Genomic DNA, 26,141 nt, shown 5'->3' with positions numbered 1-26,141 from the left:
GGCCAAGTTTGGCTTGGGTAGGGTAAAACACCTGTGACCCACACTCACGTTTTAAAAGTTTCTGCATTAGTCAAAAATATTTAAAAGACAGGAGATTCAACTTCACAACCCAAATGTCTAGCTTCTCTTGAAAAAACGTTGCTGGGCGCGGTGGCTCAAGCCTGTAATCCCAGCACTTTGGGAGGCCGAGATGGGTGGATCACGAGGTCAGGAGATCGAGACCATCCTGGCTAACACGGTGAAACCCCGTCTCTACTAAAAAATACAAAAAACTAGCCGGGCGAGGTGGCGGGCGCCTGTAGTCCCACCTACTCGGGAGGCTGAGGCAGGAGAATGACGTGAACCCGGGAGGCGGAGCTTGCAGTGAGCTGAGATCCGGCCACTGCACTCCAGCCTGGGCGACAGAGTGAGACTCCTTCCAAAAAAAGAGAAAAAAACGTTAAGAACTGGCCATGACAGCCTGTGTTTCTATGTAACTATGAGCCAGAGCCAAGCAGCAGGGGGACCAGGAGAGGTGTGCCCCTGCCATGCTGCCATTTGTTGTCACCTGCCTATCACAGGTTCATTTCAAGGCAAGAACTATGTTCATAGGTGGTATTCTAAATGGAGCGGCGTGCCCTCACTGAAGGACTAGATGAGGTAAATAAAGACTAGTTGCTGCTATTCATTCATTCAGCTAACATTTATTGAGCCCTTAATGAACACAAGAGTTTTGACTTCATGACAGTTCATACTGGGACCTCAGACCACTGAAGGCAGACAGTAACGAGCAGTGCTGGCCAGGCCCCACTTTCAGAGGGGGCGGAAGGGCACTCTTGACACGTCATATATGGTAAGAGGTGCACCCACTCACCCAGGCCTGGTGCAGGACTCTGCAAGGCCCTCCTGAGTAAAGAGCGGCCACAAAGGGCTGCTAGGCAGCACCCACTCTTGGAATCAAGCAGGGAAAAAGCGCAAAAATGGAGCTGGCAGGGAGGTGTGTGTGCCTGCCCCACAGATGGCTGTGGTGAGCCACAAAGCACCAAGATTCTGTTCTTCATTCAGCAACCACCCATGAGCCTCCTGGTTTATTCCAATCCCATGGCACCTGCCTGAAAACCTCTCTCCCTTCTGAGGGGAATGCTGGAATGAAACTCCACTCTGCCCCTCCCTCCTTCCCTCCTTGCTCAGGGTCCATGTGAACAGCAGGCCATTGTTGGGAAGTGCCTGTTGCAGTCATTCTTACACCCCCACAGCCACTGCCCCACACACCCACTGATGGCTACCAGGGCCCATCAATAGATCTTGTGTCCACTGAGCCCTGGTGTCCAGGTCCAGCAGCCAGATAGGCTGAAGGTTCCCTCCTGCCATCACAGAGTAGCCAAGCACTACAGACAAAGAGGTTTTCATGGCCAGATTCCTGACGCCTGTCCCCTTACAGGGCAGATCCTGTTCTTACAGATGTCAAGGTTGGAGGGTTCTGGGTCCTCCATGACCCTGGGGGGTTGCTGGTCCCCCATCTTGGTTCTTGAGTCTCATCCTTTTAAGATGACCTTGAGAGCTTTAAGCTCATCCTGGTTGAGGGGGTTCAAGTTAAAACCCTTCAGCTCCGGTTTGCCTAGGAGAGAAGATGATCCATCAGCATGTCAGGCCTCCTGCTGGCTCTGGAACCAGGCCCAGGAAAGGGGCTGACGCTGCACTAATGCTGCCAAACTTGGCCTGGAGGTCTGGCAGGGATGGGCCTCCAATTCTGCAATGCACCAGATGAGGCATCACCACCACTCCTGTGTCACCAAGAACCTACAAAGTCATGACTCTGCTGTCTCAGGTTTTTCCAAGACCTGTGACCAATCTAGAGTGCTTGTGTTTATCAAGAATTTCAGCTCTGACCTCAATCACTCACTGAAGCCTTCTGAGTTTCCTCAGTCGGAGCTATCTGATCCCCATGCCATGCCCTGATGTATAACGTGAGATCACCCCAAGCGGTTCCTGGGACCTGGAAAAGAAGCTGTGACAGGACTAGGACTCTATAAATTCCCGTCCATTCTGTCCCTGGGCAGCTACAACCAACCACTGTGCACACCTCCAGGGCCACTCACAGGCTGCCCCGGCCACTGCCCACCTCTGAGGGTTGGGCTTCCCACCCCTGCCCTTCAAAGTCCATGCTGATGATTCTCTCCCCTCCTCGTCTCCAGTCCCTGCTAGGCCAATACCTTGGGCCTCAAAAAGGCGGTTGACCTTCACTTTAAGTTGCTTCCGGAGTTTTTCTATTTCTTTATCCAGATGATCCTGATCTGAAAAAATGAGGGGGGCAAGCAGAGGATGAGATTGTACCAGACAGACTTGACCCCAGGAGTGGAGATGCCAGCCTCTCCCCAGCAAGGGCGTGTAGCTTTCAGGAAGGAAAAGGAGACATCAGAGGCCAACTGAGGAATGATTCAAGGCTAGAAGGGACATGACCTGCTCAGGACCACTCAGAGAGCCCAGGACACAGCAGTCCCGACTTCCATTACACTGGCCTTTTTTGCATTATGCAAAGTACCTTGAGGTGGTCAGTGGACAGAAAAGGCAACATCAGGACTTTAGGCCGCCCTCCCACAATGAAATTATGGAAAACTCCAATGCACAAACAAAGAAGCATCTCTAGATTCAGCCCACCCTAGATGGCTAGAAAATGGATGCCTAAGAAATTTTACAAACCCGAGTCCATCAAGGTGGGGGGGTTTTAGAAAAATATGATTGTGTGAACATGTGACGTAAACAATCAACACGAAAGCCTAATGCTCAGGCTTAACTTAATTAGCCACTGTGAACAGAAAAGGGTCTCCTAGTGTCCTGGACTGCCCCTGAGAAAAGTCAGTGTGATGACAGAGGTGGCTATCAAAGCCTCATTGACTAATCAACTGAAGTCACCCAGCCAATTCTACCTGCTCACGAGTGACATTCTAGCTAGTCTGTCTCCCCACAGACTCACTCTTTCTGACGGGGAGAAACCCTGAATGGCCAAGTCTTATAGGCTGGTTCTATTTCTCATTGTGAATGAGTAACCCCAGTGTCCGAGCTTGTTTAGCCTGTGTTGATCCCCAAGAAACCTGATGATGTCTCAGAACCCCTCTAGGTACGGTGACAAGACCACATTTGGGGACCAAAAGAGCCAACAAGATCCTCAACCCAGGCAAGGGACCCCTCTGAAAGCTTAGTCTACAGCCCACCACCAAGTGCAGTTTAATTTTATAACCATATTATTACTGTATTTTTTCAACACAACAGTTGGAAACTTCTCCATGCTGGATATAGCTTTCTCTGTTAGTAGTTTTATGTAATTGGCCGGGAGCAGTGGCTCACGCCTGAATCCCAGCACTTCGGGAGGCCGAGGCGGGTGGATCACCTGAGGTCAGGAGTTCCAAGACCAGCCTGGCCAACATAGTGAAACCCTGTCTTTACTAAAACAACACAAAAATTAGCCAGGCATGATGGCATGCACCTATAATTCCAGCTAATCAGGAAGCTGAGGCAGGAGAATTGCTTGAACCTGGGTGGCAATGTTGCAGTGAGCCAAGATAGTGCCATTGCACTCCAGCCTGGGTGACAGAGCAAGACTCTGTCTCAAGGAAAAAAAAAAAAAAAGAAGTTTTATTTCATGAGGTGTGAAGACACCCTATCTTCAGGGACTGAGTCAACCTGGCTTGTCCTTTTGGCCATTTTCAAGGTTATGGAAGAAAAAATATGTGTAGCCTGTTCTTTTTCTAGCCAATAATCCATTTGTAGCCTGACTTGCTTTAAGATGCTTTTCCAAAGAGCTTCCAGATTATGGCTGTGGAAACTGAGTACGCTGAGTGCCCAAGCTATGGCAGACCCTAGACGTTTACTCTCCCCAAACCTCCATATTCAACCCAGTCTCTATTGCAGGGCATGTGAAAAAGAAAAGCTCACTCTCCCGGGCTCTCTTGCAGCTATGGGTAACCATGTGACTTAGTCTGGCCAATGAGATGTTGGCAGGAAGTCCCTGAGGAGATGGCCTCACTTCCAAAATAGAAGGCAAAGCTCTATGTGGCAAAAGCCTTCTGTCTTTCCTCCAGCCTGGCATGAGGACATGAGGACATGAGGCCTGCAATGATGAAACAACAACCAGGAGAATATGCTAAGGTGCCACTGCTGGGCAGCTATGCCAGGCCTGGACTACACACCTCTGGACAATTTCTTATGCAAGAGTAAAAGAAGCATATTTCCTTAAGCCTCAATTTGTTTGGTTTTGTTAGTTGCAGCCCAACTGATTCCTCACTAGTAAGAAAGCACTATGCTAGGCACACATAGTGTTTTACCTCAACTTCACAGCTGTGCTACATAGACACATTCCCCTCTTAGAAATGAGGAAATAACCCACAGTGGCAGAGGTGGAATTGAAACCCACAGCAGTCTGAACCCTGTGACAGAGCTGCCTCTCCTCCAGCTGCCTGAAGCCTGACTCCCTGTTCTGGGTTAAGACCAAAGCTGGTGGAAGAGGCAGCACATCCCTGACCCATCCCCAGGAGGCCTTACCTTTTTCAATCATTTCCTTTGTCTCAGGGTGAGGCATCTTGATAAACATGTTCCCAAAGCAAACCATCACATCTTCTGAAAGAGCAAATGGTAATTCCTTCAACAATTTTTTTTTTGAGTACCTATTATCTGCCAGGCATTATTTTAGATACAACACAGCAGAACAAGACAAAGTTCCTGCCCTCTTGGAGCTTATGTTATAGTGGAAGAGAGAGAATAAACAAAGATAGGATTTTTCACACCTTGATTAAAAGTTGTAGAGAAAAATAAAGCAGGCTAAGATGGCTAGGCAATGCCAGAGGAGGACCTTGTTACTCATACCAGGTAGTCCGAGAAGGCCTTACTGATTATACGATATCTACATAGAGACCCAAGGAAAGTGAGAGTGGGAGCACTGCAGACATCTGGGGAAAGAGTGAGCCAAACAGAGGAAACAGGAACAGCAAAGATCCGTAGTGTGCTTGGGGTGTTCAGAACAGCAAGGGACCAGGCACAGTGGCTCATGCCTGTAATCCCAGCACTTTAGGAGGCCAAGGCAGGTGGATCACTTGAGGCCAGGAGCTCGAGACCGGCCTGGCCAACATGGCGAAACCCTGTATCTATTAAAAATACAAAAATTAGCTGGGTGTGGTGGTGCATGCCTGTAATCTCAGCTACTCAGGAGGCTGAGGCACGAGAATCACTTGAACCTGGGAGACAGAGGTTGCAGTGAGCCGAGATCACGCCACTGCACTCCAGCCTGGGTGACACAGCAAGGCTCTGTTTCCATATACATAAATAAAGTAACAGCAAGGAGACCAGTGTGGATGGAGTCATGGGGGGCGGGGCGGGGGCAGAGATGATATTGGCACACTCATGGATTCACGGGGGCTGGATTACTCAGTCTTGCAGGACCTCTGGATTTACTCAGATGAGATGAGAAGCAACTGGAAGATTCTCCACATTCTAGTGCACTTTCAACAAAATGTAAACTTCCTCCCTTATCCCCCAAGACCTTTCATTATGGCCTGGTCTCTGCCCCTCTCTCCAGCCATACTTACTCCACATCTGCTTCCTCTGCCACAGCCACTCGGCCTCATCTAAAGGGTTCCCATTCTTCCAGATATATATTCTCAACACCCACCCCAAGTCCAATTCCATCTTTGGCTTTCTTACAACTTTCAATTACACATTTTACATTGTTTTCCTCATCTGTAAAGCACAAGGGCAGGAACCATCAGTTTCATACATCCCCAACACTCTCTCAGTGTCTGCCATTGTTGCTAAGCCAGGAGCTAACAACCAGTCACTGAAGTGAGCAGGCAAAATCCTGAACCACAGTCTGTGCCAGAACTGCAAAACTTGCTCCCCCATCTCCTCAGACTGTTTCAATTTCCCACAAGGCTGAGTTATACAGCTGTGACCTCCTGCCTGATCTCTATCAGGGACAAGGTAAAGGCCTTAAAGGAAAATGGAACAGGCCTCCAGGGCTGCACTGAGAAAATTTCAACTTACCAGAGAGGCTGAGATCCTTCTGCAGGGCCCTCAGGCCCTCTCGATTCTGATTCCTTTTAGTGTCCAGGTCCACAATCTGAAAACCACAGGGACAGGAGGGAACTCAGCTATCTCTTGCCCCAAGCTGTCACCTCTTGACAGACAACAGCTGCAGAGACAATGAATTATTCCTGGTTACATCCAATGTCCTGCCTAAAATGGATTGATGTGTGAATGTATTTCTTCTCTCACTCAGCTTCCTGGTCTGAAAGACAATGCTGTGTGCAGCTGCCCTCTGCCCAGAGAAGATGCTGGGAAAACGTGCTGACTAAACGGGAAATTCTGCATTATCCACTCGAACTTTAGGGCATATCAGAATCACCAGGGGAGTGGAAACCCTTCCCCTACACACTGTGATTAAGCAGGCCTAATGTTTATTTTTGGACAAACTTCTCCAGCTGATTCTGAACTAGTAATATGAGAAACCCAACAGTACTAGATTGGAACAGCAGGATTGGGGGCACTGAGACAGTGGTAACAACACAATAGCTACTAAGGAAGTGAAGCAGTAGTACAGTATACTGCACGAGAGTGCTGGTTCTGGAGCTGGAATACCCAAGTTCGAATCCTGCTGTCTGCCTCAAGCTGTGTAATTTCACCTTCCTATTTACTCCTCCTCAAAATGGAGCTACAAACAGTACCTACCTCACAGGTTATTGAGCCAGCAATTAAATGACTTAACACAGTACCTGGCACATAGTAAGTAGCTGATAAACTTTATTTATTTATTTATTTTTACTTTTTTTTATTTTTTTTGAGACGGAGTCTCGCTCTTTTGTCCAGGCTGGAGTGCAGTGGCGCAATCTCGGCTCACTGCAAGCTCCGCCTCCCGGGTTCATGCCATTCTCCTGTCTCAGCCTCCCGGGTAGCTGGGACTACAGGCGCCCGCCACCACGTCCGGCTAATTTTTTGTATTGTTAGTAGAGACAGGGTTTCACCGTGTTAGCCAGGATGGTCCTGATCTCCTGACTTCGTGATCCGCCCGTCTCGGCCTTTCAAAGTGCTGGGATTACAGGCGTGAGCCACCGCGCCAGGCCTGCTGATAAACTTTAACTGCTCTTATTATTCTCATCCAGCACACCCTGATCCAGTATTTAATTTGACAGATTCTTGCCCAAGTTTTCCCCTTCTCAGTAAATACCTGACCCTTCTAACTGGAGATGAGAGGGAGTCACGACTCCCGTGGCTCCCTCACCCATTTACACAGCCACTATCACGGCCTACTGAGTCTGTCTCCAAAATACATTTCTGACCCCTTCACTTCTCTCCACCACCACTACCTAGTCCAAATCCATCTCTGGTCTGAACCATAGCAATGGCCCCTCACCCGTCTCCCTGCCTTCACCCTTGCCCGCCTATATTCTGTATTCCACACAGCAGCCGGGGGATCCTTTTAAAACCTAAATCCAATTACGTCACCCTCCTTCCCCAAGGAACTCCCTTCTAAAGCTTGGCACTTAAATTAGAGCCTGACCCAAACCCCCTACAAGGCACCCCATAAACAGGGCGCCACCTTCCCCCAGGTCCCCACCCCCTCCTGGTCACAAGGCCCCCTCAGGCCTCTTTTCGGTTCTAGCTCTCCCCGAGGGCCTTTACAGGGCGGTGCCCCCAGATCAACCATGGGGCCGGGAAGTGCATTTTAAAACAGGTGCTCAGGAAACCGCCCAGAGCATGATGGGTCGAGATTCAGAGAGCATGGCAAGGGGCAGAGAAAAGATGAAGAGCGAGGAATGACCAGCACAGCGCAGGCGCTTGCTTAGTAGCGGCCGAATATTTATTGGCCCACGTCTGTCGCCTCGGAGCCGTTAACCGCCTGTCCGGGTCAACTCTCCGCGACCCCGCGGGCTTTCCGACGGCGCCGGCCGCCAGGCCCCAGCGCCGCGGACGGGCCTCTCACCTGCCGCTTGTCCGCCAGCACCTCCTCGGCGAGCTCCTCCACCTCCACCAGGTACCGCAGCACTCGCTCCGCCTCCGGCGATAGCATACCGCCCACCAACTCCTCCTACGGCTGTCGTGCGACCCCGGGGGGATCTCCGTTTCGACTCCCGCTGCGCATGCGCCGCTCTCAAGGGGCTTCCGGGGCGCCTGCGCAGTTAAAAGAACGGTGGTGCGCAGGCTCCAACGCTCGTGCGCCAGCTGGCTGCGAGAGGCGGGGCCTAGCTTTGGGGGCGGGGCTGGAGCGCCCTCAGCAGGCTCAGAGAGTTCAGTCCGTGGGTTGTCTCTGACCCCGTCTGTTCATACTTCTTGAGCGCTTACTATGTGCCAACCAGTTTTAGGTGCTTAGGATGCAGCAGTGAACACAACAAAATCCTTGCCTTCATGGAACTTCATTCCAGTGGGAAACACCGACAATTAATGGCAGGTAGTGATCAGGACCTGGGAAATATGATTCTTCCCCTGGCTAAGAAACCCCAAGAAGGCCCATGTGGCCGTGTGACTTATGTTTAATCTCTGACACTTTCAGTTTCTAATTTATAAAAAGGGGATGAATAAAAATCCGCCTCAGTGTCTCTCCACAGAATCGGAAGGAAGTAGGAATCGGCTGGGCGCAGTGGCTCATGCCTGTAATCCCACTTTGGAAGGCCAAAGCCCGGGGGGATCACTTGAGCCCAGGAGTTACAGACCAGCTTGGCCAGCACAGTAAAACCTCCGTTTCCACTAAAAATAAAAAATAAAATAAAAAAAAATTAGCTGGGTGCGGTGGGGCGCGCCTGTTGGTCCCAGCTACTCAGGAGGCTGAGGTGGGAGGAGCACCTGCACCTGGGGAGTGGAGGCTGCAGTGAGCTCTGATGGCACCACTGCACTCCAGCAGTAATCACTTTATCACTTTTAATTCCATTTAACCAGAGTTCACTTGAGCCCCTGTGTTGGACCCAATGCCCAAAGTAACTGGCCTATACATAAGGAACAGACTTGAAAACTATGGGCAGTAACCAATGAAATGGTAGCTCAGAAAAGCAAACAGGTGTGGGTTGTAGGATTGGTAGGACTTCCCAGAGGAGGCAGGAAGATGGAAAATGGTTACCATCAGAACCAGAGAGTTCCCACGAGGTCTTCATGCCCAAACTCCTCATTGGATAGCTGGAAAAAAAACAGAACTCAGAGAGAGGTAAGGCTTTGAAAAGAAGGTGAGGGGTGAGCCATGTGGATGGCTCTCCTAGAGCTATGATTCTCCTAGAGAACACTCTAGGAGAAGAGTGTTCCAGGCAGAGGGAACAGCCAGTGTATGTGGAACAGAATGGGCAGGGGGAAGCAGGCAGGAGGTCAGAGGGAAAGGAGGCATTGAGCCCACAGGGCTGTAAAAGGTGCTGGGAAAGGACTTTGAAAGTCTGAAGAGCAGAACTGGTATTATCACTCTGATCTTTTGCCTCTCTGACTCCAGCTTCTTCTTCTCTCCTTTTGACCTCTTGTAACCCTTCACACCCCTTGCCTTACTTGAGTGTCAAAGCAACCTTTGTATGGATGGGATTATTACTGCCCCATTTCACAGCTGCAGACTGAGGCCATGAGAAAGACAGTGCCTCATCACACAGCAAGCCAGGAGTGCCTGGTGTCCATGCCATTTCTGGACCCTGAAAAAACCCTCCCCAAAAATTGTGGCCCCAGAAGCCCCAGCAGCACCTCTGTGTTGCCTAGCCTTTGGCTGCCTTCAACTACCAGAGGCAGAGCTAATTTTTCCTTCAGCCACCTGGTGTGGGGAAGGAGGGAGATTCATTAAGGATTCCTCACTGAGGGTGAATTTGTCGCCAAACCCAGGATGTTTTGTATAAACACCTTCTGGTTCAAAAATGCAGACACAGGCCCTGAGAAGGAAAGGGGGATGTTTGCCAAAGCAGAAATGGGGCTCACCAGGCATCCCTCGGCCTGGACCCCAGAACTGTGTCTCCTCTACCTCAGGACCCACAGAGGGCTGGACCATGTTGACCCTTGACCCCTACCAGATGGGCCTGGATGGGGAGAGGTTGAGAGAGGCTCCCAGATTAGCAGCTTCTTGGTGGTGACTGGCCCTTAGAGGCCACCCCTGGCCACTGGAAATGTTGGGGTGGGGAATCATAGTCATTTCCAAGACTTTGAAATGGTCAGACTCAGAAAGACTCTCGGAGAGCATTTCAGTTTCAGAACCATTTATTTCACAATTATTTATTGACTTCCCAGGCCCTGTGATAGGGATTCTGCCATGAGCAAAACTGGACATGGTCCCTGCCCTCAGGAATCTCCCAGTCTGGTGAGAGAAACAAACAATCAACATACAAACAAGTAAATATGTCAGGTGGTGAAAAGTGCTACCAGAAAAATAGCAGCCTGATGTGGGGGCTCACACTTGTAATCCCAACACATTGGGAGGCCAAAGTGGAGCATCACTTGAAACCAGGAGTTCGAGACCAGCCTGGGCAACATAGCAAGACCCCCATCTCTACCAAAAAAATAAAAATAAAAAAATTAGCCAGATGTAGTGGTGTGCGGCTGTTGTCTCAGCTACTCAGGAGGCTGAGGTGGGAGGATCACTTGAGCACAGGAGTTCAAAGCTGCAGTGAGCTACAATCGTGCCACTGTACCCCAGCCTGGGTGACAGAGTGAGACCCTTTCTCTAAAAAAGAAAAGAAAAGAAAAGGAAAGAGAGAGAAAGAAAGAAAGAAAAGAAAAAGAAAGAAAGAAAGAAAGAAAAGAAAGAAAGAAAGAGAAAGAAAGAAAGAAAGAAAGAAAGAAAGAAAGAAAGAAAGAAAGAAAGAAAGAAAGAAAGAAAGAAGGAAAGGAAGGAAAGAAAGAAAGAAAAGGAAGGAAGGAAAGGGAAAGAAAGGAGGGAGAGGGAGGGAGGGAAGGAAGGAAGGAAGGAGAGAAAGAAAAGAAAAGATAGAGGCCGGGCGCGGTGGCTCAAGCCTGTAATCCCAGCACTTTGGGAGGCCGAGACGGGCGGATCACGAGGTCAGGAGATCGAGACCATCCTGGCTAACATGGTGAAACCCCGTCTCTACTAAAAAATACAAAAAAAACTAGCCGGGCGAGGCGGCGGGCGCCTGTAGTCCCAGCTACTCGGGAGGCTGAGGCAGGAGAATGGCGTAAACCCGGGGGGCGGAGCTTGCAGTGAGCTGAGATCCGGCCACTGCACTCCAGCCCGGGCGACAGAGCCAGACTCCGTCTCAAAAAAAAAAAAAAAAAAAAAAAAAAAAAAAAAAGATAGCACAGGATAAGGTGGAGAGGGAATAATGGAGGGGCCATTTGAGATAAGATGGTCAGAGAGGGTGTCTCTGAGGAGATGGCATTTGAGCAGAAGTGTGGAGGAGATGAGGGGGTGAGTCTTGTGGATATCTAGGGGAAGAGCGTTCCAGGCAGAGGAAACAGCCAGTGTATTTGAATAGAATTAGTGAGGGGGGGAGGGTAGGACAGAGAGGAGAAGGAGACATTGAGCACACAGGGTTGTAGAAGGCGCTGGCAGAGCCCCACCCAAAATCCACTAGGGTCTCCCCAGAGGTCATCTGCAGACACTGCTGCATATGCCTGTGGCTTCCTGCTTCCTCTGCTCATGGATGCAGGTTGAGAGGGGAATGCAGTGAATTACTATCCACGAGTGTGAACTCCTACCGAGAAAAGAGAGGCGTTAGTGACTGCATACTCTAGCTTCTTTGCCCCTCTGTGGGAGACCCAAGAGGAGGCTGCTATAATCATCCAGGCAGGAGAGGGTGGCCACTGCACCAAGAGACAGCAGTGGGGTTGGTGACCAGTGGTGGGATTCTCAGGGCCTTTGCACATACTCCCCCATCGGTCTAGATTAATTTTCTCCCATGCCTTTATTCATGTGTAACTATTCCATAGCCCTCACTGCTCAGCTTGGGGTTACCTCCTCCTGAGGGTCGAGTCCTCTCTGGGCCCCCACAGTTTCTTGGACTTCCCTCATCTCTGCACTTCCCATACCACCTTTGTTCTCTAAACACCTCGCTTTGTAGTCATGAGCTCCCCAGGGCAGAGACCTTATCTGTCTTGTTCATTGGAAAAGTGTCCCCCTCTCTGGGTCTTCGACTACCTCCCTGCTGCTGCTCACACAAGCCAGGCATAGTCCTGCCTCAGGGTCTTTCGATTGGCTGCTGCCTCCGCCTGCACTTTTCCCTGATGTCTACATGGTTCCTTCCCTCACCTCCTACTAGTCTTTTCATTTTCTTTTCCTTTTTTTTTTTTTTTTGAGATGGAGTCTCACTCTGTTACCCAGGCTGGAGTGCAGTGGCACGATCTCTGCTCACTTCAACCTCTACCTCCTGGGTTCAAGTGATTCTCCTGCCTCAGCCTCCCAAATAGCTGGGATTACAGGTGTGTGCCACCATGCTCAGCTAATTTTTATATTTTTTTAGTAAAGACAGGGGTCTCACCATGTTGGCCAGGCTGGTCTTAAACTCCTGACCTCAGGTGATTTGCTTACCTCAGCCTCCCGAAGTGCTGAGATTACAGGCATGAGCCACCGCGCCTGGCCGTCTTTTCTTAAATGACACCTTCTCTGGAGCCTGCCCTGACCACCATGTTTAAAATGCAACTTCTGCCCCTCCTGTTACTCCTGATCAACTTCCTCTGCTCTAGTTTTTCTTTTTCTTTCTTTTCATCATAACTTTTGTCGCCTCCCAGCTTGCCATATAATTTACTTATGGTTGTTGTTAGTCTCCCTCTGCTAGAAGAGAGGCTCCTTGAGGGCAGGAATCTTTCATTCATTTCTTCACTGATGTCTCCCAAATGTCTAGAACAGTGCCTGGCTCCCACAGTAGGTGCTTAATAAACAATTTTGAATGAATGAATAAATGAATGAATGAATGAATGAGGAGAAGAGTCAGAATTCTACTTAAGGCAGATTCTCTCTGAGGCCAGACTCTTAAAGGTGAGGCCTGGGATCGTGCCTTATCCACTAATGTAAGGGGACTGGTTTGTTCTCAGATCCTGAGAAGCTGCTGGAAGGTGCTGAGCAGGCACAGATATGATTGGGTTTACCTTGTGAAAGCCCCGCGTGGCTCTGGTGATAGGATGGGTGAAGAGGGGCAAGTGCAGTGCATTCCTCTGAGATATGTGTGTATGTGTTGAGGGGGTGGGAGGGTGAAAATGGGGGCTTGGGGAAGTGACAGGGCTGGAGCTGCACTAAGAGAGCAGTGAGAGGAATCCTTTTAATGTCCAGATTCTCCAAGCAGCCTGGGTGGCTGCCCTACCAGCTCTGGCTGGGCCTCCCAGCTGCTGACAACATGCTCCTGTCCTGCAGATGGGCTGTGTGCTCACTTGGGTGGTCCTCAGCTCCTCCCTCCACTTCCTTTGCACCCCTGTGGGCTTGGCTAGGGTAAAAGAGATGCTTCCACCCTGTCTCCTCCCCGACCCGGAGAATAATCCCTTACATTCATGTGATTCTCTTCGCGCCCTCACTTCATCCTCCCACATCCCTGGGTAACACAAAAATCTGAATCCCATTGGGCAGATGAGGACATTGAGGTCAGGAAAGGGGATGGGACCCTCCCAAGGTCATGCAGCCAGATGGGGACACCAGGTGGGGACATGTCTCCCAGCTCCCCACGCCTCCATTTTCACCAGGCAACAGATGGCCCATGGCTTGACTTGAAAAATCTTAAGTGATCCCAAAGAGAGTGCAAGCCCAGAACATTCCAGCCCTCCTTGAGCTGGTTTTTACTACTACCTTTTAATACCAAATTCATTCATTTTAATTTCTATAAATGGATTCTTCTTATGGAAACTAAAAACATTACAGAGAAGACTAAACTCTTCTTTACCCTCCTCCCGCTCTTCTCAGTTCCCTCTAGTATCCCAGTTTGGGTGTGTCTTTTCAGAACTGTGATATGCATTTAAAGACATAGCTGTGAACCCGGAGAAAACCCACAGGACTATTGTGAGATGGTAGGACAGGAAGGCAGGTGGAGGGCATCGCACACAAACCTAGTGCTTTGCAGCATTGCTCTTGGACAGCTTTGATTGACATTTAGATCTCTTTTCTATTTTCTAATAGCTGCAAAATATTCTATAGTGAGGCCAGCGCAGTGGCTCATGCCTATAATCCCAGCATTTTGGGAGGACAAGGGGGGCATATCACTTGAGCTCAGAAATTTGAAACCAGCCTGGGCAACATGGAAAAACCCTATCTCTACAAAAAATGCAAAAAGTAGCCAGGCATGGTGATGCACACCTGTAGTCCCATCTACTCAGGAGGCTGAGGCGGAGGTTGCAGTGAACCAAGATCGCACCACTGCACTCAAACCTGGACAACAGAGCAAGACCCTGCCTCAAATATAAAAATATAAATTCTGTAGTGTGTGTGTGTATATATATATGTGTGTGTGTGTGTGTATATATATGTGTGTGTGTGTGTATTCTGTAGTATATTAGCCATATAGTCTGTTTGCTTATCTCATTTTCTACATTAAAATTTACATTTCATTTTCATGCACTGAAGTACAGTGGGTTGAGTTAATCCTGCCTCTCAGTTATTAGCACGTGGTCATGATTTAGTCTGCAAGGACCCTTTCTTGTTTATATTATTTTCTCCCACCTCCACTCACTTTTGACCTCACTGAAACCCTCTCTACTGTGTTTGATATGTCCTTAAATACTCAGAATTTCGGGCCGGGCACGGTGGCTCAAGCCTGTAATCGCAGCACTTTGGGAGGCCGAGATGGGCGGATCACGAGGTCAGGAGATCGAGACCATCCTGGCTAACCCGGTGAAACCCCGTCTCTACTAAAAAATACAAAAAATTAGCCGGGCGAGGTGGTGGGCGCCTGTAGTCCCAGCTACTCGGGAGGCTGAGGCAGGAGAATGGCGTAAACCCGGGAGGCGGAGCTTGCAGTGAGCTGAGATCCGGTCACTGCACTCCAGCCTGGGCGACAGAGCGAGACTCCGTCTCAAAAAAAAAAAAAAAAAAAAAAATACTCAGAATTTCTTGCAAAATGCATCATTTTTTTTTATGTGTTTCTGTTTCAAAACTTCTTAGTGGGACCGGGTGTAGTGGCTCATGCCTGTAATCCCAGCACTTTGGGAGGCCAAGGTGGGTGGATCACCTGAGGTAAGGAATTAGAGACCAGCCTGGCCAACATGGCAAAACCCGTCTCTACTGAAAATACAAAAATTAGCCTGGTGTGGTGGCACACATCTGTAATCCCAGCTACTTGGGAGGCTGAGGCAGAATCGCTTGAACCCAGGAGACAGAGGTTGCAGTGAGCTGAGATCGTGCTACTGCACTCCAGCCTGGGCGACAGAGCGAGACTCCATCTCAAAACAAAAATAAATAAATAAATACCAAACCATATACCCAGTTTATTAGTATCAGCTAAAACTGGGCATACCTAACAATTCCACTCCTATCATTGTGTGTAATTCCACACAATAGAAACACATACCTACGGGCCAGGTGCGGTGGCTCAAGCCTGTAATCCCAGCACTTTGGGAGGCCGAGACGGGCGGATCACGAGGTCAGGAGATCGAGACCATCCTGGCTAACACGGTGAAACCCCGTCTCTACTAAAAATACAAAAAAATTAGCTGGGCGTGGTGGGGGCGCCTGTAGTCCCAGCTACTCCGGAGGCTGAGGCAGGAGAATGGCGTGAACCCGGGAGGCAGAGCTTGCAGTGAGCTGAGATCCGGCCACTGCACTCCAGCCCAGGCGACAGAGCGAGACTCCGTCTCAAAAAAAAAAAAAAAAAAAAGAAAAAAAAGAAACACATACCTACATGTACCCAAAGACACACACAGAGATGTTCTCAGCTCACTGCAGCTTCTGCCTCCTGGGTTCAAGCGATTCTTGTGCCTCAGCCTCCAAAGTAGCTGGGACTACAGGTGTGCACCACCACACCCGGCTAATTTTTGTATTTTTTGCAGAGATGAGGTTTCGCCAGGTTGGCCAGGCTGGTCTTGAACTCCTGGCCTCAAGTGATCCTCCCACCCCGGCCTCCCAAAGTGTTGGGATTACAGCCATGAGCCACCGTGCCTGGCCCAGGGCATGTGTTTTGAATCCACATAAATGTTATTGAGTTGTAAGTCATGTTCCTTTCCTCTCTCTCTCTTTTTTTTTTTTTTGCCTCTCCCAATGTTTCTCAGATCTCTTCATGCACTGTAGCACTCTAGGTACCTCTAGCTCCTTACTCCTCTAGCTCCAGAGAACTGCAGAGCTGCCTCTACCTCATTTCACTTGTCCACTCTCTTGATTATGGACACCTGAGTTGCTTTCTGCCCCTATCAACACACACAGCGCCACACTGGACATCCTATGTGGTATTGCCTTGTCATAGGGCACACGCACACTTCTTCTTCCTTTTTTTCTTTCTTTTTCTTTTTTTTTTTTTTGAGACAGAGTCTCACTCTGTTGCCCAGGCTGAGTGCAGTAGCCTGATCATAGCCCGCTGCAGCCTCAAACTCCCGGGCTCAAGTGATCCTCCTGCCTCAGCCTCCCAAGTAGCCAGGGTTACAGGCACGCACCCCACCATACCCGGCTAATTTTTAAAAATTTTTAATAGAGACAAGGTTTACCATGTTTCCCAGGCTGGTCCCAAACTCCTGAGCTCAAGCGATCCTCCCACCTTGGCCTCCTAAAGTGCTGGGATCACAGGCGTGAGCCAGCATGCCCAGCCTTCTTTTTCCTAAATGCTGCCACATTTCTCTCCCAGATGGCTTCCTCATTTTTCACTCCTACTGGTGAGGCACATTCTCACCAACTTTGGGCATTTCCACCTCTCCATGGCCCGCCAGTGTGGTGGCTGTAAGTAACGTATTTACTCAGCCAGTCTCTTGTGGATAGACATTTAAGTTGTTTCCACATTTGCAGATGATACAAACTGCTGCAATCATCCTTCAGGGACATGCTTCCTTGTACTTTTCTCTGAGTTCAATTTCTTTTCTGCCTCATCTTCCTCCACTCTTCTTGAACACCAGTTCCTAAACACATCCTAACTTTCCCAGATCTTTCCCTGTGCTCAGGCCGTGCCCTTTGCCAGGAATGTCTTTTGCTGAGTGTTTATTCTTCCCTTAAGGACCCTCCTCCTAGAAGGCCCTGCCCCACCCCTGCCACCAAGAGGGTTGCTCTCCTTCAGCTCTCTCAGAGGGACTTTCATTCCCTTTTCTCCTGGCATCAGACACTTTCCTGTTTTGGACAAGACCAGGTATTTGTTATTGTTCATGGTTTTGGCTTTCTCACCAGCCCAAGAGTCCATTGAGGCCAGGGGTTCCATTGGCTTCCTCGAAGGTGCTCAGGACCCTCAGATGGGGCTCAGGAGAGGTCTGTTGAATGACTGAGGCCATGACCTAATTATGGGAATGAAGGATCCACTCTCCCTTTCTCTCTCTCCCTCTTCTTCTCCCCTCTCTCCTACCTCTCACCCCTACCCCTTAACCAACTAGAACCTTTCAGGAGCAGCTCATTCCACTGGAAAGAGGATGGAACATTCAGTCAAGACTCCCCCTCTCTTGGCTGGGCACAGGCAGGTCCACCCATCTGGAAAGTTGATGTGGGCCTCACTTATTCCCTCAGGTCAATGGCTATTGAGTACCTGTACTCGGCCAGGCCCTGGGATCCAGTGGTACATAGGACAGGCTAAGTCCTGGGCCTGACAGGCTTTCAGCCATGGGGACAAGATTGACACCATGCATGCACCCTCCTAATTGTGATAATGCTTGAATAAAAAGCTCAGAGTCCAGTGAAATTATATAGAGGGCGGTCCTGGACTGGAGGTGGAGGAGGCTTTCTTGAGAAAGTGACATGTAAGCTGAGATTCAAGGATGAGTAGAAATAAACTAAGCAAATGGAGAGGCTATGGGTGGTGGGGGGTTGGGACAGGGGTGGAGAAAGTGCTTCTGCCAGAGGGAACTGCAAGTGCAAAGGCACTGTGACAGGAGGGAGCCAGGGGAAGACCAGTGTGTCTGGAGTCCAAGGAGAAGGGGAAGAGAGGCTGTAAGGATAGACAGAAAGCCCTGGTCAGCAAAGTAAAGCTGGAAAATGGACTCATTCACTCAATAAATAATTACTGGATGCCCACTATTAGCCAGAAGCTGTGCTATAGCAGTGAACATGACAGACAAAGTCCCTGTTTCCACAGAGCTCCCTGGGGGAGAGAAAGAACAGCTAACCTTTATAGAGGCCCTACTATGTGCCAGGAACTGTGCTGAGCACTTTGCATGCACTATTTCATTTCATCCTCACCACCACTCTACGAAGCAGGATACCCATTTTATTGAAGAGGAAACTGAGCAAGGTGGAGTGATTTACCCACCTGTAAGGAGTCTTGAGGACTTACTGCAGGCCATTTAAAACGGCCTTTTACAAGCACTCTCACTCAATGCTGGTGTATGCAGGATACATTGGTACAGCCCCTATAGAGGGCATCTATCAAAATTATAAAACACACACGCTGTTCAATCAGCAAGTCTATCACTAGAAATTTATTCTACAGATACCCAAAATGGCACGTCCACAAAGTCATTCACTGAAGTATTGCTGTAAAAGGCTGGAGAAAACCTAGCTGCCCATGATTTGGGGGACTGATGAAGTGAATTGTGGCATGTGCATGCAATGGAATGTTGCCATACTATGAAAGAATGAGGGTCCCTCTATGCACCGATAGGAAGCAGTTTCCAAAAATGCTGTCATGTGGGGAAAACAAAGTATAGGACTATATATAATTAAGCTATCATTTGTTTTAAAATGGTGATGGTAGGTATATAAATAGGAAGATGAGAGAGAGAAGAGACAGGCAGAGAGGAAGAGAGGGAGAGAGAGAGACTCAAGAAACTTATAGCATTTATTGCCCACTGGGAAGGGAAGGGTGGCTGGAGGATAGGGTAGGAGAGACACTTTTCAATGTGTCCCCTTTGTGCCTTTGAGTTTTGAACCATGTGAATATACTGACCATTCAGTAAATAAATAAATACAATTATGTTTATTGAAAGGACTTTCTGACTCTATGGGGAAGAAAGAGGCATTGGGATGAAGAAGACATCTCAGGATTGTTGAGTTGAAGATGTCAGTGATTCCCTTTTTTTCCAAATGAGGAAACTGAGGCCAACAGAGGCGAGGTGACTTGCTCAAGGTCACCTGTGCAGGTAATGGCAGAACCAGGACTGGCTATTACCTGAATTGTAGCGCTTTGTCCTTTTCTGTCACACTGAGCATCTGCTATATGCCAGGCCCCACTAAGCGCTGAGGATACAGTGGTGAACAAGATAGGCATGACTGCTGCCTTAATGCAACTTACCTTTTAGGCAAGAAACAAATAAATACGTATTATAAAATCAGGTAGTGATCAAGGTTATGAATGAAAAATAAGGCAAGTGAAAGGATAGAGAACATAGGGGAGTGGGAGAAACGATTGAGAAAAATCCCTCTGAAGAGGCAACATTTTAGAAAGGAGAAAGATGGAGCCTTGTGAATACCTGGGAGCACCGCAGGAACAAAAGCCCCATGGAAGGAAGAAGGTTGGCTTGTTAAAGGAGCCAGTGTGGCTGGAACAGAGTGAGCAAGGGAAAGACAGTGGGAGATGAGGTCAGAGAGGGGACCTGGACAGAGAATATATGCAGGTCTGAGGACTTTGGCTGAAAGTCAGGCAGGAAGCAGTTGGAAGTTCTAAGCAGATGTGGGACCTGATGAGATTTCCCTTTTTAAAAGGCCCCTCTGGCTGAAGGTGGAGACTGAACATGAGGAGAGAAAAGAGGGGCTGCTGGGAACCCAGCGAGGAGGCAGGGGCAGTCCAGTTGTCCTGGAGAAAGGTGACAAGCCTGGGGCAGTGTGGTGGGGAGCACAGGTTGGTGTCCTCATCTGTCCAATAGGGGAGTTGAACAAGATGTTCCTTTAGGGCCTTTGCAGCTTTGGGATTTGGTAATTTGGTGAATGACCTCAGAACATATCAACTAGGTGAGCCAGCCACACTGTTTTTCTTTTCTCACAATCTCCAGGTTTCTCCCCTTGGATTCTGGGTCTGAACAGACCCAGTGATCTGAGGCTCAGATCGGAGACTCCTGCCCACCCCCTCCCTGCCAGCCCGCTCCTGTCCCCACCTCCCAGGGACAGATGGGTGGGCGGCAGGAGCAGCTGGGCCTTGATGCCTGCAGGGCCCTGGGGGAGGGAATTATCTGAGAGTTCATAACCCTGCTCTGCCTTCCAGATCTTGAGTTAAAAGCCCCACATGTCACAGCTCCAAGGGGCGCGGGTTGGAGGGTGGCAAAAGAGGGGTAGGGCCAAGACACTTTTCAGTCCTGTAGCTGCCCATGGGGGATAGTAACCTGGGGTGCTGAGGACTCCAGGAAGCTATTAGGGCTGAGGCTGAAAGTGGCGACCCTCAGGCTGCGTCTAACCTGCTGGCTTTTTTATTTGGCCTGAAAAGCGTTTGAGAAAAGTTGGAGCCGGTGCTTAAAAATCAAGGAACTTCGCAGTAAAATCCAAATTTCTGACTTCTCCTGAATAATTAACAAATGTGACCAGACTGACCACCCATTCCTAATTCCAACACCCAGCAGGAGCTGAGTAGCAGCTGTCCCTATTATTGTTTTATTTTATTAATAAGTAAATACATGCACATGACTCCAAAAAGAAATCATAAATTGGCATATATCATGAAGTCTCCCTCCCATCCTTGCCTGCCCTTTTCCCCAGTTCCCCCTTCAGTAATCTCTTTATTTTCTTATGTAAATTTCCAAAGTTTATGCATATAAAAACACATTAAAAATATATATTATTATTCCCCTTTTCACCTAGCTTCATCCCCTGTTCTCTGCCTTGGTTTTCCCCGAGGAAGTCTTTCTGTATTAGGACATAGAGAGCTTGCTGCTACACGCCACCGCATTGTCACAAGTCTCATGATTTATTTAGCTGGTCTCCCACTGATAGGCATTTAGGTCATTCCCACTATTTGCTTTTATAAACAATGCTGTATCTGTGTTCTCATGCATAGTTTGCACAGGTGCAAATATTTTAGTCGGAACTAAAGGAAGATTATCAGGAGCTGGTTCAAGCAGAGGGTGCAGTATACAAGAGCTGAACCCTCAGAAGGATCCCGAAGCAAGGCTAAGCGAGGAAACGTGATGAGGGCTGTTTGTAAAAGTGATTCCTGGCAAGGCACAGTGGTTCACGCTTGTAATCCCAGCACTTTGGGAGGCCAAGGGAGGATTGCTTGAGCTCAGGAGTTTGAGACCAGACCGGGCAACAAAGCAAAATTCGTCTTTACAAAAAAATGTTATAGACTAGCCGGACATGGTGGTATGTGCCTATAGTCCCAGTTACTCAGGTGGCTGAGGTGGGAGGATCGCTGGAGTCCAAGAGTTTGAGGCTGCAGTGAGCTATGATTGCACCACTGCACTCCAGCCTAAGCAACAATAAAGAGTGATTCCCAACAAAGGTCAGAGATGTGGGGGACTAGGGAAAGGCTCCCAGATTGGCTCCTGCCACTTGCAAAACATGGGACTTCTTTCTGAGTCTCAGAGTCTCTGCCTGTAAAATGAGAGAGGGGCTTGGAGAGCTGGATGAAATCCCAAAGGACTTTTCCAGTTCTGACCGGCTGCGGCCACCTTCTCCCTCCACACAAGACAGACTCAGCCTCTTCTCAGTCCTTGAATTTGCCTATTGCAGAGTGCTTGCCCAAGCTGATCCCACCCCAGCCCCCACCACTGGAACATCACCTCTGTGCACTCCTATTGGTTTTTGTCTGAATCTCTGAACTGGCGGGCCACTCGGAACACACCAGCCCAAACCCCTTCAGGGTAGAGTCCCCTGTACAATACCCCGGAGAGGTGGGTCACCTCCATACCTCATCCACACTTCAAATCCTTCTCCTTGTCACTCCCCCTAGTCGCCTGAACTTTTAGCATAGAGTTCTTGAATGCCAACTCTGCTACTTCCTAACAAATGGCATTTGTAACAGTACCTCCCTGAATTTCAATTTCTACCTGAGAAATGGCTGGTTTGAGGATAACATGTGATGGTACTAGTAAAGTTCTTAGCACAGCTCGTGACACACAGAAAGGCTTAATAATTCCATAAGTCACTGCCCTTGTCTGAGTAAGTTACCTTGTTTATAAAATGGGAAGAACCTATAGAACCTATCCTTTTTTTTTTTTTTCGCAATGATTTCTTACTCTGTCACTCACGCTGGAGTGCAGAGACATGATCATGGCTCACTACAGCCTCAAATTCCTGGGTTCCAGTGATCCTCCCATCTCAGCCTCCCCGGTAGCTGGGACTACAGGTGCATGCCACCACACTTGGCTAATTTTTGTCTATTTTGTAAAGATGGGGCCATATTGCCCAGGCTGGTCTCAAACTCCTGGGCTTGAGCAATCCAACCGCCTCCGCTTCCTAAAGTGCTGGGCTACAGGTGTGAGCCACCATGCCCAGCCTCAGAACATATTTGTAGGGGTGATCACTCACTCACTTATTCATTCATTCATTGACTTGATTTTTGTAAAATACCTATTGAGTGCCCGGCATAGCACTGGGCACTAGGAGATTTGGTAGTGAAGAAAATAGATGAATTGTTCCAATCCTCATGGAGCTCCCAGGCAATTCCGAACAGGCAAGCATAGATTGCCAATGTGCTGATATTAAGAAGGAAAAAACAAAGATATTATGGAAGCTCATAACAGGATTGTGTCAGGGAGACTTCTCTGTGAGACAAGGAGCAGGGCACGGCTGGGTGGGAGAGTCAGGAGGGTTTCCTGCAGGAGACATCACCCTAGTCTAATAATTAGCTTTAATTATCCTCACCACAGTCCTAGAAGGAAGGCACTGGTTATCTCTCATTTTACTTTTCCCTGAAGATAAATTAAGTGACTTGCCCAAGGTGATGGAGCCAGGAAGGGATGAATGGTTTTTGTTTGTTTGTTTGGTTGGTTGGTTGGTTTTTGAGACAGTGTCTTGCTCTGTTGCCCAGGCTGGAGTGCAGTGGCCTGATCTCGGCTCACTGCAACTTCTGCCTCCCGAGTTCAAGCAATTCTCCTGCCTCAGCCTCCCAAGTAGCTGGGACTACACCATGCCCGGCTAATTTTTGTATTTTTAGTAGAGACGGAGTTTCACTGTGTTGGCCAGGCTGGTCTCTAACTCCTAACCTCGTGATCTGCCCACCTCGGCCTCCCAAAGCGCTGGGATTACAGGTGTGAGCCACTGCACCCAGCTGCTGAATGGGTTTTAAACCCAGATTTCCTGGCTGTGGAGTCTCAGACCTAAAAAACCTGTCTTCTGCTGCCTATTTGAATAGGCAAATCCTGGGATATAGAGCATCATGGGAAGTAGAGAGGCTGCCTTCACTTGGATGGGGCCCAAAAGTGGGACTCTAACTTTGCCATATCCTATCCAGACACCAGTGAAAAGGAAGAGATCAAGACACATACAAGAACTGACAGAGGACCCTCAGGGTGGCTGCGGCCAGAGTTTCTCCCCTGCCCGCTACCATCCAGGGCTCTCTGCACTTCATTAGTCTTCCTGCCTAGGGTTGTGGGAGAGAAAGAAAAAGCAGAGATATTCCTTTCTAAATTACACTGGGATTTAGACCTTCCAGCCCGACCCACAAACACTCTTGCTCACTAAACATGCCTGTCAATAGGGGACTGTCAGCCTTGAATCCATGCTGGAAAACTCCCTTAATCCCTAACTCTTTCTGGTCTGTTTTCAGCCTTGGGCAACAGCTGGTACCCCAACCTCCTAAGCATTGCTGAGACCAAAACAGTCCCTGGGCATGAAAAGGATGCCAGGCTGCAGGACTGCAGATGGCTTCTCCTTCCTGACCCAGGGCAGCTGTCTCCCTTCATCCTCTCTTCCGTGCCACTCTGAGGCAGGTTGGTTCTCCCGCTTCCCTTCCTCAGCTCCTCTTTCTTCACCCCCTACCCTTTGCCCCTCCTCTGTGCCTCCCCTTGAAGGGTAGCAAAGCCTATTCTGGAGCCAGATGATGGGCATGAATTTGGCTCTAGCTCCTACTAATTGTGCAGCCCTAAACAAATTAATTTCTCTGTTACTTAGTTTCTGCGTCTGTAAAATGGGAGGAAAAAAGGAGCTAGCTCACAAATTGTGAGGGTAAAATGAGTTAGTAGTTGTAGTGTTTTGGACAGTACCAGGCAAAGAGACACTACTACATGAGTGTTTGTATAATAAATGCCTGGGTACATCCAATCTGATCAAAGGCGGAGATGGGAGATGAGCTTGGGGTATCCAGGATGTGTGGAAACCCCACCCCCTCTCATAGATTACTGCTATAATCTCCTTCTGGTCTCACCAGCCCCAGGCTGCTTCCTTGTGATCGCTTCTCTACTCTGGCTGCTGGGTCTTCTTTCTAAATCCTGATGTGACCACATAACTCCTCTGCTCAAATTCTGCAGTGGTTTCCCATTGCCCACTGGATAAAGGCCACCTTCTGGCCCCTTAGGATCTCATCTTCAGAATTCTCCAGCCCCATCTTCCCCATCTTTCTACTCCCCTGGATCTGAGATCGACTTGCTTGAAGATATGCCCTCCAATCTCAGGCCTCCAGGCCTTTGCACTTGCTCTTTCCTCCACCTGGTGTTTCCTCCCATCCCTTTCCTCTTGATGTTGGATGTTGTCCCCTTCCCTCCCCCTACTCTACTAGGGCTGTAGCCAGATGAAGGCAGTCCCTGAGGGAGGGAAAGGGGAGAGTAAGGAAGAGACAGCAACTCAGAGCTGCAGCTTTCTGAGCTTCAAAACGAAGACAATAAGAAAAGGGGACCTCTCAAGATCAAAGGAGGGGACGGAACAATACGTGAACACTCAGGAAACTGGAAATGAGCGTTAGCATGGAGTGACTGCTAAAGGGTTACTGGGGGGCCCGCCCTAGTCCCCCAGCTCCTTTCTTCCAAGTCCCCCACCCACCCATACCCACCCCCCGTCAGACCCAGACCCCTGGAGGTGAACACAGGAGAAAAACGAAGTGGAGAGAATGGGAAGGCGGCGGTGATAAAGAAAAAAGAAGGAAGTGCAGTCCGGGGGGAGATGAGAGACAGAAATCATGGAGTTGGAGCCCCGCGCCTCCGAGGAAGGAGGGAGAGGGTGACCTGGGATGCGCCCCCCCTCCCCTGCTTCCCCATTCCCGGGGGCTGCCCCCCTCCGGCCGCAGCTCAGGAGGGTGGGGGCGGGGCGGGGCGGCGCCGAGGAGAATGAATAATTGAAGTGGAGGGGAGGAGGAAGAAGAGAAGGAGGAAGAGGAGCCGCCCGCGCAAGGTCCTCCCCACGCCGCACCCCCCTCCGCCGCCCGGAAGTCGCTCCCCGCCTCCCGCTCCGCCAACATGGCCGCGAAGTCGGATGGAGCGGCGGCCTCGGCCGGCCCGGGCCCGGAGGGGGTGGCCGGTGGAGCCCGGGGCAGTGCCGGCGGGTGCGGGGAGGCGGCGGCGGTGGCCGGGCCCCCGGGGAGCGTCGGGGCGGGCGGCCCGGGGCCGCGCTACGAGCTGCGGGACTGCTGCTGGGTGCTGTGCGCGCTGCTCGTGTTCTTCTCCGACGGCGCCACGGACCTGTGGCTGGCGGCCTCCTACTACCTGCAGGGTCAACACACCTGCTTCAGCCTCACGTTGCTGTTTGTGCTCCTGCCCTCACTGGTCGTGCAGCTGCTGAGCTTCCGCTGGTTCGTCTACGACTACTCGGAGCCTGCAGGGTCCCCGGGACCCGCCGTCAGCACCAAGGACAGCGTAGCCGGCGAAGCCGCCATCAGCACCAAGGACAGCGCCGGCGCCTTCCGGACCAAAGAAGGCAGCCCAGAGCCGGGTCCCCAGCCTGCGCCCTCCTCGGCCAGCGCCTACCGCCGCCGCTGCTGCCGCCTCTGCATCTGGCTGCTGCAGACCCTCGTCCACCTCCTGCAGCTGGGCCAGGTCTGGAGGTAGGAGAAGCGCAGGTGGAGAGAGCTGAGCCCGAGGACGGGGGGTGGCGAAGGGTTACCTGCCATCCCAGCCCTGATCTGACCTTTCCGGGCTACCCTCCTGTCCTGACCTCCGCCCCGCCCCACCCCATTGCAGCTCCAATTTCTTCTCAGTCGGCTGCTCCCTGACCTCTGCCCCCAAGCCCTGACCAACCCCAGTGCCATCTGGTCTGACCTGGCGTTTGAGAGGGGAGGAGATGGGGTAAGAAAGGAGAGAAAGAGATCCTCAGG

General features: G+C 50.0%; 2 protein-coding genes across 4 annotated transcripts in view; one reads left to right on the top strand and one right to left on the bottom strand.

The window, feature by feature from the left end:
* Nucleotides 1-663: 663 nt before the first annotated feature.
* PDRG1 (p53 and DNA damage regulated 1) lies at nt 664-25,822 on the bottom strand. 3 transcript variants are annotated; one of them, XM_025399793.1, is made up of 6 exons: nt 25,566-25,822; nt 7,949-8,136; nt 6,013-6,088; nt 4,519-4,593; nt 2,193-2,273; nt 664-1,597 (listed from the first exon to the last, which is right to left on the bottom strand). In XM_025399793.1, exons 2-6 carry the CDS (start codon nt 8,033-8,035, stop codon nt 1,515-1,517), a joined length of 402 nt encoding a protein of 133 aa, XP_025255578.1. In that variant the 5' UTR covers nt 8,036-8,136; nt 25,566-25,822; the 3' UTR covers nt 664-1,514. The 3 variants fall into 3 exon arrangements, with proteins under 3 accessions (XP_025255578.1, XP_025255577.1, XP_025255579.1); XM_025399792.1 differs by lacking the exon at nt 25,566-25,822 and having other exon boundaries at nt 7,949-8,169; XM_025399794.1 differs by lacking the exon at nt 25,566-25,822 and having other exon boundaries at nt 4,519-4,590; nt 7,949-8,125.
* Nucleotides 25,117-26,141, top strand: part of XKR7 (XK related 7) — a 28,492-nt gene continuing 27,467 nt past the window's right edge. Inside the window, exon 1 of the mRNA XM_025399789.1 lies at nt 25,117-25,871. Coding sequence (XP_025255574.1) covers nt 25,288-25,871 — 584 coding nt within the window. The 5' untranslated portion in view covers nt 25,117-25,287. The remainder of the gene's footprint in view (nt 25,872-26,141) is intronic.

Source organism: Theropithecus gelada, chromosome 10 (assembly GCF_003255815.1).
Source record: "Theropithecus gelada isolate Dixy chromosome 10, Tgel_1.0, whole genome shotgun sequence".
Classification (NCBI taxonomy): Eukaryota; Metazoa; Chordata; class Mammalia; order Primates; family Cercopithecidae; genus Theropithecus; species Theropithecus gelada.
Note: the sequence above shows the minus strand (reverse complement) of the source record. Positions and strands in the feature narration are given on the sequence as shown.